We start from the raw sequence: 16,912 nt of genomic DNA on the forward strand, positions 1-16,912 counted from the left end.
CCTAAAGCATGAAATGTACAGAATCCGAAGAAGAAGAGGTTACTAAAGGAAAGGAAAATCAGCTTCAGCTTAGCTGTTTTATCAATCAAGAAGTCAAGTATCTTTTTACAGGACTTAAATTGGTAAGATCAGTTACAGTTGATCCTCATTATAAATGGATTCTGTGTTTGCAGGTGCACCTACTTGCTAAAATTTATTTCTAACTCTAACATCAGTACTTGTGGCACTTTCGTGGTTATTTGTAGACATGCTCCAAGTGGCAAAAATTTTGAGTAGCTGAGCACAGTCTCCCCTGAGGTCCAAAGAGGTGATGCTCTGCTTTGTTTCAGCTCATACTATAAACAAGTGTCCTTTTACAGTAATTTTAGTACCACAACTTTTTGCATTTTTGTGCTTTCTGTTGGTGATTTGCTGTTTAAAATGGCCTTCAGCCATAGTGCTGAAGTGCCATCTCATGTTCTAAGCCCAAGAAGGCTGTGTGTGAATGTTTATTAGAAAAGCCTTAAGGAGAAAATGTTTGTTAGATAAAGCTTCATTCAGGGATGATTTATAATGTAGTTGTCTGAAGACGATGTTAGTGAATTGTCATTAAATAGAAACACCTGTAACACAAGGTTGTGTATTGATAGGTCATCAAAAATGTTGTGACCAGAGGCATGCAGGAGGCCTCTAAGGGTATTATAATGAAGATGTATTAGTAGTGACAAGGTATAAACTGTAATTATACTATGTAAATCAGGCCATGTAGGCCCTCTGCCTTTGCACCAGCATTGCAGTGGAGGCCCTAGAATGTAGTGACTTCATTCTTTGTGGCAGAGGTAGGTCTAGAACTTGATACTCTAATTAGTACTCTTTCCCCGTTTTCATACTACAGAATGCACTCTAATGAGCAGATTGATAAAATATAACAGTTCTGCTTGCTAATTAAGTACTTGATATGGAAATATATACATGTCTTAAAGGACAGGCAATGAATTGGGACAGGGATTGCATTGATAAACAAGATAACTTGTCATCAGAGAGTTCCCATCTACTGTTTGAGATAAGATCAGTAAAAGGAGAGGTTGGTAAATGCAGACGTAAGAGACAAATAGAAAGTACTATTCTCTGCCCTCTGATACTGAGGCATACTACTTTTAAGAGAAGTTCATTTTAAAAGCTTACAAATAATAGCTCACCACTAATAGTCCTGAAAAAATTATGATGTGCAAGTTTCAGGGCATCAAAACATGAAGTATTAAATGTAATCGGAGAGTGTAGAATGGAATGTTTTGGCAGGGACTCTCCAGTATGATATTTTTCTTCATAATTTTGTAAAATTCTAGAAAAACTAAATATACCACTTCTAGTGGTAGTGGATTGGCAGTAACACCTATAGCTTACTTGATGAGTAATATCACACCAGATATGCATTCTTGAAAAGCATGTTTTTATGAGATATTGTATTGTCTTGCCCGTTTTTAGGTGCTTTATTATCATTATCATTTATCATCATCATTTGTTCTGAATATTCTAGAGTAATTTGGCTCCATATTTCTTTACCGTTTTGCTGCCAAACAGACGATTAAATGTTAAAAACTACATGGTGATTCCTTTTATAATGTGATTAGTAATATTTAAAAAATTAAAGAAATTGTATTAAGTAACATGCTTATAGTGAACATTAACAGTAAATTTTTATTTCTAATTTCTTATGTATTCTTACAAAGCACAGCACATTAGTAGTACTTTCTTTTGATATTAGAAATAGTAGCTAATGTTTATTGAATATAGAATATATGCCCAATGGTTGTCCATGTTTTTTACACATACTTACTTACATACTTCTAACAATAGCACTATGATTGCAGTTATTATCATTATCATTTCCATATGATGCCCAGAGGGGATAATTGTCTCCCTGAGTGTTGCACATGCTGTAAAAAATGGAAAGGCAGACATGATGGTTAAGATATGTATGTGTTTAAAAGCTTTTCCATAATTGTTAGATTAACAGGTTTTCTCTATGATGACTTTCCTCAAATTTGAAAATAATTGGCTCTAGAAGGCTTTTATATATAAAGCATAAAGAACAAGGGTTTCCTACATTCTCATAATTGTCCTCCATTATGAGTATTCTGAGAATCCATAGGTAGAAGTCATAAGGCTTTTTTTTATGTTATATGAAATACAGTATAAATCTGAGCAACATTTGGGTAACAGTTTAAAACTTCAAGCATTATTTATATTTTGAGGAGTTCACACCTCAGAAGGTCAGATCATCAACTCCACAGTGTAAATTATTTGCTACCTTTTAAGAACTGAGGCATATCTAAGAGGCCTCCTACACGGTCTTCATTCAGATTATTTTTTAGTGGTATAAATCCATTGACATATATTGTTTATTAAATAATACTAGTTTTTAAAAGAACTTACAGTGTTACTCTAGGTTTGCCTGGCTGTCAGTCAGAAGAGCGTGGGGCTCTTGATCCTTGAAGTTATGAGTTCAAGCCCCACTTTGGGTACAGAGCTTACTTAAAAAAAATTTAAAAAATGTTGCAGAAAAAGATTTTTTAAAACTAAAATTGTTTGGTCTTCTGTTCTTTTTTTTAGCGACTCCAGGAAGAAATAACTAAGCAGTCTCCAACATTGCAAAGAAATGCTTTATATATCAAATCTGTAAGTTGTGCATTCCTTTTGAAATTGAATCCATTTTGATGGAAGATTTCCAGTTAGTTAATTTTATGCAGTCTGTTTTTACCAAAGCAAGGAATTAAAAACTTGAGTGGTATTTGCATGTGATAGGATTTCTTTCATTTTTTTCCCCCTCAGTCCAAGATCAGCCGACTACCTGCTTACTTGACTATTCAGATGGTTCGATTTTTTTATAAAGAGAAGGAATCTGTGAATGCTAAAGTTCTTAAGGTTAGTAACGAACTTCAGTATAATAAAATATTGTAATTCTTTGAAGGCAATCCCTAATTTACAATAGGTTTCTTTCTTCATTTAGGGATAGACTTTTTTTGAAATACTCTAAGTAGGAAAGATATATATTAACATTAGATAAGTGGTTCTTAAGACTATGTATTGGAATTATCTATTTTCCTTTTTATTATTAATTTTTATTTATGTAAATATGAAGTTTCAGTTCTCATTTTTTAAAACTATATTTTATTTATTTATTCATGAGAGACAGAGAGGCAGAGACACAGGCAGAGGGAGAAGCAGGCTCCATGCAGGGAGACCGACATGGGACTCGATCCCGGGACTCCCAGGATCACGCCCTGGGCCGAAGGCAGGCGCTAAACCGCTGAGCCACCCAGGTGTCCCACCTTTTTATTTTAAAAAAGATTTATTTATTTATTTATTTTAGAGAGAGAGTGTGCACATAAGCAGGGGAGGGGCACAGGGAGGGAGAGAAAAATCCCCGACATGAGAGAGAAATCTCATAACTCTGAGATTACAACTTGAGCTAAAACTAAGAGTTGGACGCTTAATGGACCCACCCACCCAGGTGCCCTGATGTACTATTTCTGTAATGCTTCTTTTTCATATAAATTTTGGTAACTCCTCTGTGGTCGGAGTCATGATTTTAAAAATATTGGAAAAAAAGTTAAAAGAATTTTTTTTTTTAATCTTAAAAAGTTAGGACCAGGGGCTCCTGGATGGCTCAGTCAGTAGAGCATGTGACTCTTGATATTAGGGCCATGAATTCAAACCCCACAGTGGGCCTGGAGATTATTTAGAACAAAAGTTGGGACCAGATTGAATATAAGCATTTTGATGTTTTCAGCTGCATAGATTTCCAAGTGAGTTTTATAAATTTTGTTTTCAACTTCATTTGAATTATGAAAGTATTACATTAAAGGTATGATAGATATTTTAAATAACTACCTTTATAAAGATGTTTACTTTTTCTTTTTGGTTTGTATATAGGATGTTAAATTTCCTCTTATGTTGGATGTGTATGAACTGTGTACACCAGAACTTCAGGAGAAAATGGTCTCTTTTCGATCAAAATTTAAGGATCTAGAAGATAAAAAAGTGAATCAGCAGCCAAAGACAGTAGGTTCTTATTGTTGATTTTCTCCTCTTAATATTTTAATCTTTAATCAGTGTTCAGCAATTACTTTGTTAATATTTTAGTAATTACTGTTAATCCCCTAGTAAAAATGGATGAACCTGTATTTTATTTAGCACATATACAAAGTTTACATGTATTTTAGCATAAGAAAAAGAACTACTTATGGTAAATGGGCCCTTTATGGTAGAGTAAGCTTAATATTTTTTCTCCTGTAGTCTATAGCCTCTATTCTGTTTATATTTACCTCCTGAGAGCACTTCACATAAAATCTTGCTTAGTATTTTCAGTGTATTTTATTGTTTTCCTTATAAATCTTGGAGTTATCTTTATTTTTAGATGGAATTCATGGTGTAGAGTATTGGTTCATTTATGCCTGCTATGACAAATAAGTTGTATCTTTTATTTATTTTTTATTTAAATTCAAGTTAACATGCAGTGCAATATTGTTTTCAGTAGAATTCAGTGATTCATTACTTACATACAACACCCAGTGCTTATCATAACAAGTGTCCTCCTTAATGCTCATCACCCATCTAGCCCATCCCCCACCCACCTCCCTCCAACAACTCTTAGTTCTCCATCATCAGGAATCTCTTATGGTTTGTTTCCCTGTCTCTATTTATTCCTCCTCCCTCTATGTTCATCTGTTTTGTTTCTTAAATTCCACATGTGAGTGAAGTTGTATGGTATTTGTCTTTCTCTGACTAACTTACATCGTTTAGCATAATACACTCTGGCTCCATCCACGTTGTTGCAGATGGCAAAATTTTGATGGTTAATACTCCATTATATATGTGTGTGTGTGTGTGTGTGTGTGTGTTGTGCACATTTTTATCCATTCATCAGTCAGTGGACATTTGGGCTCTTTCCATAGTTTGGCTATTGTTGATAATGCTGCTATAAACACTAGGATGCATGTATCCCTTCAAATCTGTCTTTTTGTATCCTTTGGGTAAATACCTAGTAGTGCAAATTGCTGGATTATAGGGTGGTTCTATTTTTAACTTTTTTTTTTTTTTAAGATTTTATTTATTTACTCATGAGACACACAGAGAGAGAGAGAGAAAGAGAGAGAGAGGCAGAGACACAGAGGGAGAAGCAGGCTCCATGCAGGTAGCCTGACATGGGACTCGATCCCGGGTCTCCAGGATCACACCCTGAGCCGAAGGCAGCGCTAAACCGCTGAGCCACCTGGCTGCCCTATTTTTAACTTTTTTTTAAAATTTATTTTTTATTTTTATTTTTTTATTTTTAACTTTTTGAGGAACCTCCATATTGTTTTCCAGAATTGCTGCACCAGCTTGCATTCCCACCAACAGTGGGCAAGGGTTCCCCTTTTCTCTGCATTCTCACCAACACATGTTGTTTCTTGTGTTGTTAATTTTAACCATTCTGACAGGTGTGATAAATTGTATCTTTTAATAAGTGCAGCTTGTATGCCTGCAACTGCTAAAATCATGACCTTAGGAAATTTTATGTTTAATAAGTTGTATTATTTTAGGTTCAGATAAGGTAACAGCTGAACTGTGTTGGTCCCCCCCCCACAATGAAAAAGATTTTTCCTGATAACTAGAAATCTTTCCAGTGTGATATTATATATCAAATTTAAATTCTTCTGCAAATTATTGTGTGTATGTTAAATACTTCTTTTTAAACATTAAACTGTATTTTGAGATAATTACAGAATCACATGTACATGTAAGAAATAATATGACGAGATTCAAGTACCTTTTACCAAGTTTCCCCTGTGGTAATGTCTTGCAAAACAATAGTACATTATCACAACTTGGATATTTTGATGCAGTCCAGATACCGTACATACTCATCACTACAAAGATTCCACATACTGCCCCCTTTGTAGCCAAACCCACTTTCCCTTGGCCCTGTACCTCCTCCTCAATTCCTAGCAAATGCTAACCTGGTCTCCATTTCTATAGTTTTGTCATTTCAAGATAGTTATCTAAATGGAATCATATAGTATGTAACTTTGGGATTTTCTTTTCTCAGCATAATTCTTTGGAAATTAGCCCAGGTCATTTTGTATAGTAGTTCCTTCTTTTTTGTTGCTGAATGGTATTCAGTGGTATGCCTGTTTACCGTATTTTGCTTAACCATTCAACTGTTGAAGGACAGCTGGATTGTTTCTAGTTTCATTTATTAGGAATAAAGCTGATACAAACATTCATGTACCAGTTTTAGTGTAAACATAACTTTTCATTTCTCTGGGAATAAATACCTGGGAATATAATTGCTAGATTGTATGGTAGTTGTATACTTAATTTTTAAAGCAACTGTCAAAGGTTGTCCATAGAGACTTTACCATTTTAGATGCTCGTTAGCAGTATATGACTGATCCACTTTCTGCATTCTTGCCAGAATTTGGTGGGGTCAATATTCTTGTGCTAGCCATTTTTGTTAGTTTTTTTTTTTTATTTGTTTATTCATGAGAGAGACAGAGAGAGGGGCAGAGATATAGGCAGAGAGAGAAACCAGTTCCTGTAACCATGCTGTTTTTGTCTCTAGTTCTATTTTTGTGAGGAGTGGGGTATTTCTTTCAGTTTTTTGAGAGGAGTGAGGAAGCTAAAATTGTGGTCTTACGTGTTTCTCCATTCGGTTCTGTCAGCTTTTGCTTTGCCTGTTTTGTAGCTCTGTTATTTGGTGCATACACCTCTAGGATTGTTAAGTATTCTTGATGGAGTGACCCTTTTATAGTATGCAATGTCCCTCTCTGTCCCTGGTAATTTTCTTTACTCTGAAGTCTGCTTTTCTGATATTACTATTGCCAATGCTGTTTTGTTTTTGTTAATGTTTGCATGATGTCTTTTTGTATTCTTTTACTTTAAATTTGCCTATATTGTTGTATTTGAAGAGTTTCTTAATGACAGCATAGAGTTGGATCATGTTTTTTAATATACCCTGTTAATCTCGTATTGGTGTATTTAGACCATTTACATTTAATGTAACTTGATTTGTTAGTTAAATCTTTTGTTTTGCTTTTCCTTTGTTCTTCTTTTCATTTCTTTATTGCCTTGTAGGTTGCTTGAACATAATAATGGAATTCTAATTTGACTTATCTACAATTTTTTAAAAATCATTTTCTTTGTATACCTGTTTGCTCTAGGTGTCAGATTTTAACATAAAAAGGAATGGTTGTCGTAATTGCCGTTTTTTTTTTTTTTTAATTGTAGGATCCTTTGACTTCTTGTCACTCCAGCTGTCTTTAAACTACTTGCATTCTGTTCAGTACCATTATAATTTTCAAGAACTTTGCCCATATGCCTAGATAAGTTTAATTTTGTGTTACACACTTAAATGGGTTGACGCAGGGAATTCCCACTAAAGATCTTTGTCTGAAATGATAAATCATGTCTCTTTCAATATTAGGGGAATATTTGCTGAATTAAATATTTCAGTTCATTTAAGCTAAGTTCATTCAGTTCATTTGAGCTGGTGGCCATGTCTTAGATTTAATGTTAGTTGCCATAATTTGACTTTTCTGTTTTATTAATGTAACTTTCTTTTTTATCCTATGTGGTTTGATAGTATTTTGGTAAAAATATAGCATTGGGCTTTCTACCCTGCAGCATTGTTTATTGGTATTGTTATATTCACTGGTATGCTCTAGGCTTAGTGGCTTATAGTTGGTCCTATAATCAGAGGGTCTGTTACTATACATACAATATTGTATATTGTTGAAGTGTAGATCCTTTGGGTTTACGGTTTTATGTTAACTATGTTATATTGTAAATATAAGGTAGTGTTTTGCATTGTAGTCAGTAGAGATTTGTGGAAATGAATACTTACTAAGAATATAGATTTCCAATATCATGATTTAAAATCAAATTGTTTTCTCCTCAGAGTGACAAAAAGAGTAGTCCCCAGAAAGAAGTTAAATATGAGCCTTTCTCTTTTGCTGATGGTAAGTGGAAAAAATTCTTTCAATTGAGTTGGCGTGTATATGTGTGTGTGTGTGTGTGTGTGTGTGTGTATGGTAAAATTACTGTCTTGGCACTTACCTATTTATTTCAGATATCATGCTTTAAAAAGAAAGATTTCTTAAAATGCAATTTAATTAGACTGGTCTTTTTAGCAGGTAGTTCTATGAATATCATACTTCCTAAAATATCTTCCATAAATCCTTAACTTTAAACTGTAGTATTTTACTGAATTCTAATAATAAAGTAGTACTTCTCTAGGATGACCTTCAGATTTCTTGCTTGGTACCTAGCTTGAGAAAGCACATGTCTGTTCATTGTTTGATATTGTTGGATTTACATCTTTCCTTAGACATTGGCTCCAATAACTGTGGATACTATGACTTACAAGCAGTGTTAACACATCAAGGAAGGTCTAGCTCTTCAGGCCATTACGTATCATGGGTGAAAAGGAAACAAGGTAAGGATTCTGTTGTTTTGTTTTTTTCAGTTGTTAATTATTTTAATAGTTTATTTAGTACACATCTTGTATCACAGTGGTTTTCAAACTTTCTGGTCTCAGAACCCCTTTACATTCTTAATTGTTGAGGTCCACAAAGAGCTTTTGTTTGAGGATTCTCTTAATATTTACTATAATAGAAATTAAAACTGAGAAATTCATTGGAAACCGACAATAATAAACCCATTACTTATCACATAAATAGCAATATTTTCCAAAACAAAAAAATAACAAGAAATAGTATTGATTTGTTTTTGTACGTCTGTTTTGTTTGGCTTAGTAGGAGACAGCTGGATCCTCCTGTTTCTGCATATTTAGTCTCGTTATCACACATCGTGTGACTTCTGGAAATTTCCAAAGCACACTTGAGAGAATGAGGGATAAAGGCAAATAATGCTTTAGTAGTGTTATGAAAATAATTGTGATCTTCATGGGACTCCTGAAATGGTCTTGAAGCCTGAGTAGTCCCTGGACTACACTTTGAAAACTTAGTATGGCACATGGAGTACTGCTGTGCACAAAATGACTCCGTGCCTTTCTTGAAATGGAACTGAGAAAACCATTATGATGTTAATTTAATTTTCTTCTCTTGTTCTTTAGATGAATGGATTAAGTTTGATGATGATAAGGTCAGCATCGTGACACCAGAGGATATCTTGCGGCTTTCTGGTGGTGGAGACTGGCATATAGCATATGTTTTACTCTATGGGCCTCGCAGAGTTGAAATAATGGAAGAGGAAAGTGAACAGTAATCTTCATTTTAGCTATTTATGTTTAGGTGTGAAATAAATGTTATTTGTTGACCATTTGTGTAATCCAGAGCTGTAGAGGAAGATATTTAGGTGGTTTTATGTGTTTCCCCTCTCATGTGGAACAAAAGAGGGCAAAGCAGACCACTAGTGGATCAACCTAAAAAAAAATTACAGAAAAAAGAAAATTGCCTTTGGACTGTGCTGCCCTGTTAAGGGTTGCAGGAAGACATTTTTAAAAAGCTTATTTCTTGCATTAATTTTTAAAAATTCTGATTTGAAATGCCTTTCACCTTCTGTGATAAATTTTTCTCCGACTTTTTCAGCCCAGGGTTCAGCAATCAGATGTTTATTGCACACCTATTACTCTTGTTTTGTTGTTGTTCTTGCATGGTTCAAACCACCGGTGATTCATAGCTGCCCATCCTTTGCCTTATCTAACAAAAATTTTGCCAGGATGTGGAAAGGAAGTAAGTGTTGCTCTCATTGTGTTACTCAGTGCTGCTGCCTACATCCCATGGAAACATGGGTACAATCAAGTATTTGTCCAGCCTGACTGTTGCTGGCTTTTCATGACTTTAAAATAAATTGTGATCAGTAATAGTACATTTGATTATACATTTATTATTGTGTGTCTCTGATGTACTATGGTTTGTATATTTAACTTTGCAATGGTTTTGTAGTAATCAACCTTAAAAGAAGTCGACAAGCTCTGGTTGCTTATTTTTAGAATATGAGGCTATTTAATAAAAAAAAAAAAAAAAAAAGAAGAAGAAGAAGAAAAGAAAAAAAGAGGGACTAACAGCTTCTGACCTCAAGTCTTTTGTCTGAGTGTTGGAGCTTGGGTTAAGTTTAGGTCTATCTAGTATCACGTAGTTGCTGCAGGTGGTTAGTTTTACTCTGTTAAGCATCCATTGAAAAATGTTCTGTCCTCTCACATTATGTTGTTTAAAAGAAATATAAAGTTGTAAAAGTAACAGAATTCTTTGGATGCTGAATGCAACGATGCTTATTGGTCTATCTTTCCCTTGGCTTAGTTGATGCTTTTACTCTCGTCTCAAGATCTTCATGTCTCAGAATTTAATAGCAGTGATTTTTAAAGTGATCGTAAAAATACCAAGAGTAAGTGGTGTTTCACTATGGTAGGTTTCTTACATTTTAATACATTCTCTAATTAGTTCCTCATTTTTGTTTCAAGAGCCTTGATTGCTAGACAGACGTTAGGAAATGAGCTCATTTGTCTCTGATTTTGAGTTAGGTATATAAAATGAAGTTGGGGGATTATCATGAAATCTCCTTACGCTGTTTTCATGCTCTGCAGAGCACAGCACTGGAACTATTAGATTCCTAGAGAATAATGACCATTTTCCTCTCAACTTCAAACAATGTGATAAACTCTGAAAACGCTAGGGGATAAAATAAGCATTTCAGGGAAACTTTTCTGTAAATACCTTCTTCAGCTAAATGAGAGGGGAAGGTACAGAATAGAATGGGAAGAGGGTACCATAAGAAGGGTAATGATTTTTAGATATTGCTATGATGCTTGTGACTGCATTTTCTATTCACGGTCTTACTTGGTGTGAACAATTTTGAGGATGTAAATTTAGCAATTAGAATTCTGATTTGCAGGATGTTATAGCTACTAGATGAAGTGAGGTAGGTTTAGAACAAAGTATATGTCTTCTGTGGAGTTAGAATTTTAAAATTATAATTCTTTGTTATAAAAATTGATTTCATTTTATTTGATCCAAATAAGCATTATTCCAAAGATTTTTTTTTTGAGTATAAGAAATTGGACTTAACACCAGTGTTTTAAACAAGGCTGTTTGAGAGTTCAGCCTTGCATATAAGGTCTTTGGGAGAGTGGTCAAGAAAATGTCTTGACTCCTGAGTGTGCCTTATATGCTGTGCCATGAAGCACTGAGGCCCTTTTGATATTAGAGCTGTACTGGATTACCGGTGGACTAGTTTGTGAAGTTAAGCCCAAGCAAGAACATTTATAGTATAAAATGCACTTTGCAGCCTTTCAGGATTCAAAACAATGATGACCTAATGTTAGGGCCCTTGAAGGGTAATTATGCTTATGTGAGAATGGGAAAAGTAGGTGGTACAGTCTCTAGCCATTACTACACATAGCTTTGCTGTTTATAGACTGCTTTCATCTACAACAATCCCAGAAGTATGCATCCCAATTTTAAGGACTTAGGAGGTTTATAAATAATTATAAAATTATTTATAATCTCTGTAAGGCTAAAAGGACTACGTTTAAGACTTTATCCTATTTCTTTTGAAGTAGGGGGTTGGCAAACATTTTCAATGGGTGGGGTGGATAGTAAATATTTTAAGTTTCACAGTCTTTCTTGCAACTACTTAACTGCTGTTGTAGCTTGAAAGGAGCCATAGAGGATATTTAAAGGAATCAGCATAGCTGTGTACTGATAAAATTCTACTTGTAAAAACAGTTGGGAAATCGACCATTGTTTACTGATTCTCTGCTTTTAAAGCATGAAGACTCGTCACATGGTTTCAGAAAGTCATTCTGGGATTTTCAGAAGAGCAAGTTAAATTTTGTAACTACTAATGGCATGCAGGAAATGAAGTTGGCATAGTGTATTTTAGGAAACACCATACTCCCTAAATAACTGCTTACTAGCTTCATTATAAATATTTTAACAAAAATCTGTGACCTTTAGTTTGGCCATTTTCCCAACCTACTCAAATCTCCTGAAACCCTGAAGTCAGTTATCAAGAGCCAATATGCATTCTGTTATTCTTGGAGCACCAGCCAACTGTACAACAACTGTTATAAAAATGTTTATTGTTTACCAAAACCATTGGACCTCTTTATCAAATGCTGCTTGGTAACAAAATCTTATCACAGCTTTAATAAAAAAAAAAAAAAAAAAAAAAGGAAAGAAAGAAAGAAGCTAACTATTTGTCTCATTGTCATTAGTTAGACTTTCTGCAAGGTCACTTAATCCGGACTTATTTAGTGCGTTCATCAGATTCTCAGGTGTTGCATGTACTCCCTCTTGATCTTGCCAGGCAACTAGAAGCTGCTTAGCTCTCATCTTCATGTCTTCGCTGTCACACTCAATTTGTCTAATTTCTGAGTCTTTCATTTCCAAGTAGGGAGCCAGGATCTTCCACTGCTCACCCAGTTTACTGGCAAACACCTCTATCTGTTCCCCTGTTACAGGTTTGTCGCGCCGAACATCAGGGCCTAGAAAACACAGGAAATGTCAATTATGTACAAAGCACAAAGATATGTACAATTCAAAATATACAACAGAACTGAGAAGATACGGAGCCACTAAACTATTAATTACCGTTCATAAGCTTTTTTTTTTTTTTTTAAGATGTTATTTATTTATTCATGAGAGGCACAGAGAGAGAGGTGGAGACACAGGCAGAGGGAGAAGCAGACTTCCTGCGGGAGCCCGATGCAGGACTCCATCCCTGGACCCCGGGATCACACCCTGAGCCAAAGGCAGATGCTCAACCACTGAGCCACCCAGATGCCCCTCATAAGCTTTATTTTAAAAGGAAAACAGCGCCTTTCTATATTTTCCATGGGTTGAATATTATTTTTATAGTCATGATCACTAGGAAAGCAATACTTTTTTTTTTTTTTGAATCAATACTTCTAAAGCCAAAGCTGCTGCCTGCCTCTATTGTTAATTATGAAGCAGCTGCTCCCTTCTAATTGCCACCCCCATTCCCCTAATTAAAGGGTGAGTTTCTTTCAAATATAAGTACTTTCCTTCCCATCACTTCCAAATTGTACTGCATAAAATGTATTTAAAAATTCCTCACTATAAGAAACAGTTGAGATAAATGGTAGAAGTTGAGAAGTAGATCAAATAACGTACCTCTCAACAAAGAACCCCAATCTTTTCCAATTTTGTAAAAGAGCCAAGAAAATTCAATTCTTACTTTCATTTTCCTTCAGTAAAGCATCATTATCTTCCTCATCTTCATCCTCACCTGTTTTTATTTCTTCAGAAGGAGGCTAAAATGAGGAAGAAGAATGTTTAAAAAGAATGCCGACTTGTAAAATAATTGGGATACTTTTGGTTTAGACATGAGTGGTTGAGATTACCCACAGAGGGCCCAGCACTTTACCCTTGAGCATGTTAAATGTGAACGTCAGGTAAGGATCACAAATGGGATGGTGTTAACCTGGAGAAGGAGTGGATGGGAAAGACTCCCCTTCCCCCACACATGGGAAAAAGGTAGCCAGTAAGGTACGGTAAGACGATTTGGAAATATGTAGTATATGGTAACAAAGGGCTGGAGAAAAATAGGGAGCAACCAGGTTCTTAAAATTTTTGAGTCATTTTATAGTATAGTTATGACCATTTTATAGTAAACAATGAGAAAACTGTATTGGAAAAGAGAGCAGAGTAGAAGGATAGGCTAAGATGCCTACTGCTACCTGTTGTAGATTCCTTTTGATAAAAAGACAATGCATTGGCAAAAAAATTCAAGTCTGAGTTTACAAGTGGGATAACTGTTTAACCAAAGTACTGTGGGCTTTAATAAACTTTTTATAGAGCATATAGTTTAAGTTACTTTATCACTTACTTTATGTACTTCCTAGAAATGTATACTCAAATGCATTTTTTTCTTATTCTTAAACATGGAGGTTTGCAGAGGATTTTTTTTCCCACATGATAAACTGTACATTCAGATTCTTAGCGATAGTAGTTTTAAATAACAGGTAAAGAATATGAAAACATTGATTTATATATATTACTTACTGGTAATTCCTTTGCTAGCTTTATTACCATGTTTTCAAGATATTCTGGCAAACTTTTAAACTGCTGGTTGGTTGGCTGGAAGAAGTGAGGGCTTCTTCGTGCTAATAGTCTCAGGGCTCTCCAACCATAATTTGAATTGTTCACAGCTCTATGAAAAGAAATGTCAATCTTGTATTACGGTTTTTTATTTTATTTTTGTTTTTTTATTTCTATATGCCTTCTAGTTAATGTAACTTTATCATGTGACATTCTATACTCTTAAGTAGCTGAAGGCGCACCATTCTTTTCATTCTGATCTCACTCCTAAAGAACCTCTCAGAATGCAGTACACTTATAATACTAGAAACCAGCAGAATCTGACAAAGCAGGTTCACATGCAGCAAACACACTTGAAAAGTTTTACTTTTAAGTCCGTTTGTATGTGGTACTATCTAGATGTTCTATGTGCAAGACAGTAATCATCTACCTATTTAGAAAAAAATAATCGGTTTCCTATATTCAGTGAGTTGATATCCATACTGGCAATGCCACTGGCAAGTGTGAATTTCAGAGTATTTTATAAATTCAGCACTGAGCTTGGACCATATTAATCCAATCAATACATCATTTTCCATCTATAGAACATCTGTTTAATTTGCTTAATACCAAACTCCATGAATAAAAATGGCTCCAAAACTAAAAGGGAAACATCAAAAAGCCAACAGAGTAAAGCAGTGATGACAGAATCCATGAACTGTTCCTAAATGAAGCACAGCACTAGGGGGTACACAAGTGAGAAATGGACACCTCACAAATTCTAAAGGTAATGTTCCAGAACCAGTCAAGCTACAGAAGAATCCAGAGCACAGATTTCTTCTGAGTTTTCGCAAGTCTTCTGAAAGATCCCCCCCAAGTTCTTAAGAGTAGCAACCTGATTTATTTATATAAATCTTATAAATGAGCCTCTACTTTTAATGTGTGCTGGTACTTGAAAAACTACTCCTACACTCTTGTCTTGCCAAACTGATGTCATGGTACTCATCAGCTAACCAGCCTACCTCTCTGACACATTTCCATTTAAGCAATTTCAATCTTTTAAGCGTTTTCAAAATTCCCTGCCAGTTACAAACTTACTCTCCAGAAATCCATCTCATTCGGGTCCTTAAACCAAGGTTTGTGGAGGACTATCTCATTCATTCATTCAACAAGTACTTGTTGAGCTGGGCACTCAGACGTTAGGGATACCCTGAACACTCAAGATGTGACAATCTTGGAATTAAGAGCAGGGCCCTGAGGCCAGAGTGGTTTCCTAGCTCTGCCATTTACTAGATAAGAACTTCAATACATGATTCACCCTCTGCCTCATTTTAACTGTAAAATGGAGATAACAATTTCTACCTTAGACATATATATGGTAAATGCCTAGGGGAGTACCTGACAGTGAATGTGGAATGTGTTGGCAAGCATCATTATTGATAAACAAGATATAAGGATTTCACAGAGCGGTAAGGAGAAGAACACCACAAGAAACAATTTCAGAAAGGGAGGGGCTTCTGGGCCATGAAGACTGTCCTGAGGTCGTATCTGAAGTGAGCCTGTACCACATGAACAGTTTGGGGAGAAATTTTAAGCAAAAAGAATAGCCAGTGCAAAGGTCCTAAGGTGTAAAGACCTTTGAGTTGAGAAACCTGGCTGGTGTAGTTGAAGCAGAGAGAAAATTGCAAAGAGGAGATATTGTTGGAGGGGTAGGCAGCAGTCAGATTGAGATCTTTTTGGCTCTGGTTGGATTCATCCTAATTTTAACTGGCAATCACTGGAAGAGTTTAAGAGGAGATCAGACTTGCGAGTTTAAAGATCACAATTCTCATGCTGGAGAACAGAACATTACTAGTTAAGACATCATGGTAATTTTAACTCCTAACTTGTCATAAGGTCACACAACTGTGCTAACTACACGTCCTGTATGTTTCAAAGTGAACCATCTTATTTAATCCTCAGAATAACCCTGTGAAATGGATATTATTACTATTTAGCAGTGAAGAAACAAGCAGAGAGGGGTTACAGAAGCCCTAGCAGGCTAGCCAGTAAGTGTCACAGTGTCTTGGGATTGGAACCCAGGCAGACAAGAGGGCCCTTGCCCTTACAAGAGACACCAAAAGCCTATTTAAAACCATGGGGCTAGGGTGCATGGGTGGCTCAGCTGAGTGAGCACCTGACTGTTGGTTTCTGCTCAGGTCATGATCTCAAGAGTTGTGAGATCAAGCCCCACATCAGGTTCTCCCCACAGCATGGAATCTTCTTGAAGTTCTCTCCCTCTGCCCCTCCCCTTCACCCCCTACCCCTGCTTGCACAAATTCTCTAAAATAAATTAATAAATGAAACTTAAAAAAAAAAATCTTTAAAACCACAGAGCTGTGTGTTGCCTAAAAGAGTAGATGAAAAAGCTGAAATTCAGTCCTGAAGTTACTCCAAACTCTGACTTAGGCGAGGAGGGGGAGTCAACTGAGATGCAGTGAGGCAGGAGTGTGGTTTGGTGGATGTCAAGAAAAGAACACGAGAAGAACACATTATCTAAGGAAGGAGAGACAAATGGTGACTGCTGCTGGGAGGTCGATAAAAGATCCGGTGACCTTGACAAGTACTATTTCAGTGGAGGGACAAGGAGACCACCCAGCAGCAGTGAGCTGACAAGGAAATGGAAGGTGAGGAAATGCAGGCAATGGTTATCAATGTGTCTCGGGAGACACTGATTGGAAGGGGAAAAGAGGATCCTGGGAGGGAGGTAGAGGCCCAAGGGGAAACAAGTGTGATCCTCTGTCCTGTTACTCAGTAGGCGTGGTCACGGAATCAGGGATGTGTGCTGATGTGGACCTGGTACCTGCGTATCAGTGGTCTCCCTTAACTAGTGTCCTAGTGTACGTACA

The 16,912-nt window shown here is 35.9% G+C and overlaps 2 protein-coding genes across 3 annotated transcripts in view; one reads left to right on the forward strand and one right to left on the reverse strand.

Moving 5' to 3' along the window:
* Positions 1-9,864, forward strand: part of USP14 (ubiquitin specific peptidase 14) — a 44,725-nt gene extending 34,861 nt beyond the window's left edge. For both annotated transcript variants that reach the window (XM_038543698.1, XM_038543699.1), the window contains 7 exons: positions 8-122; positions 2,593-2,658; positions 2,812-2,904; positions 3,916-4,044; positions 7,922-7,982; positions 8,351-8,458; positions 9,098-9,864. In XM_038543698.1, the coding sequence (XP_038399626.1) occupies positions 8-122; positions 2,593-2,658; positions 2,812-2,904; positions 3,916-4,044; positions 7,922-7,982; positions 8,351-8,458; positions 9,098-9,249 (724 nt within the window). In that variant the 3' untranslated portion in view covers positions 9,250-9,864. The remainder of the gene's footprint in view (positions 1-7; positions 123-2,592; positions 2,659-2,811; positions 2,905-3,915; positions 4,045-7,921; positions 7,983-8,350; positions 8,459-9,097) is intronic.
* Positions 9,865-12,047: 2,183 nt separating this feature from the next.
* THOC1 (THO complex 1) overlaps positions 12,048-16,912 on the reverse strand; it is a 54,641-nt gene continuing 49,776 nt past the window's right edge. The window contains exons 19-21 of the mRNA XM_038543697.1: positions 14,010-14,157; positions 13,183-13,258; positions 12,048-12,469 (exon numbers count right to left, since the gene is read on the reverse strand). Of these exons, the coding sequence (XP_038399625.1) occupies positions 12,174-12,469; positions 13,183-13,258; positions 14,010-14,157 (520 nt within the window). The 3' untranslated portion in view covers positions 12,048-12,173. The remainder of the gene's footprint in view (positions 12,470-13,182; positions 13,259-14,009; positions 14,158-16,912) is intronic.

This window comes from Canis lupus, chromosome 7, assembly GCF_011100685.1.
Source record: "Canis lupus familiaris isolate Mischka breed German Shepherd chromosome 7, alternate assembly UU_Cfam_GSD_1.0, whole genome shotgun sequence".
NCBI lineage: Eukaryota > Metazoa > Chordata > Mammalia > Carnivora > Canidae > Canis > Canis lupus.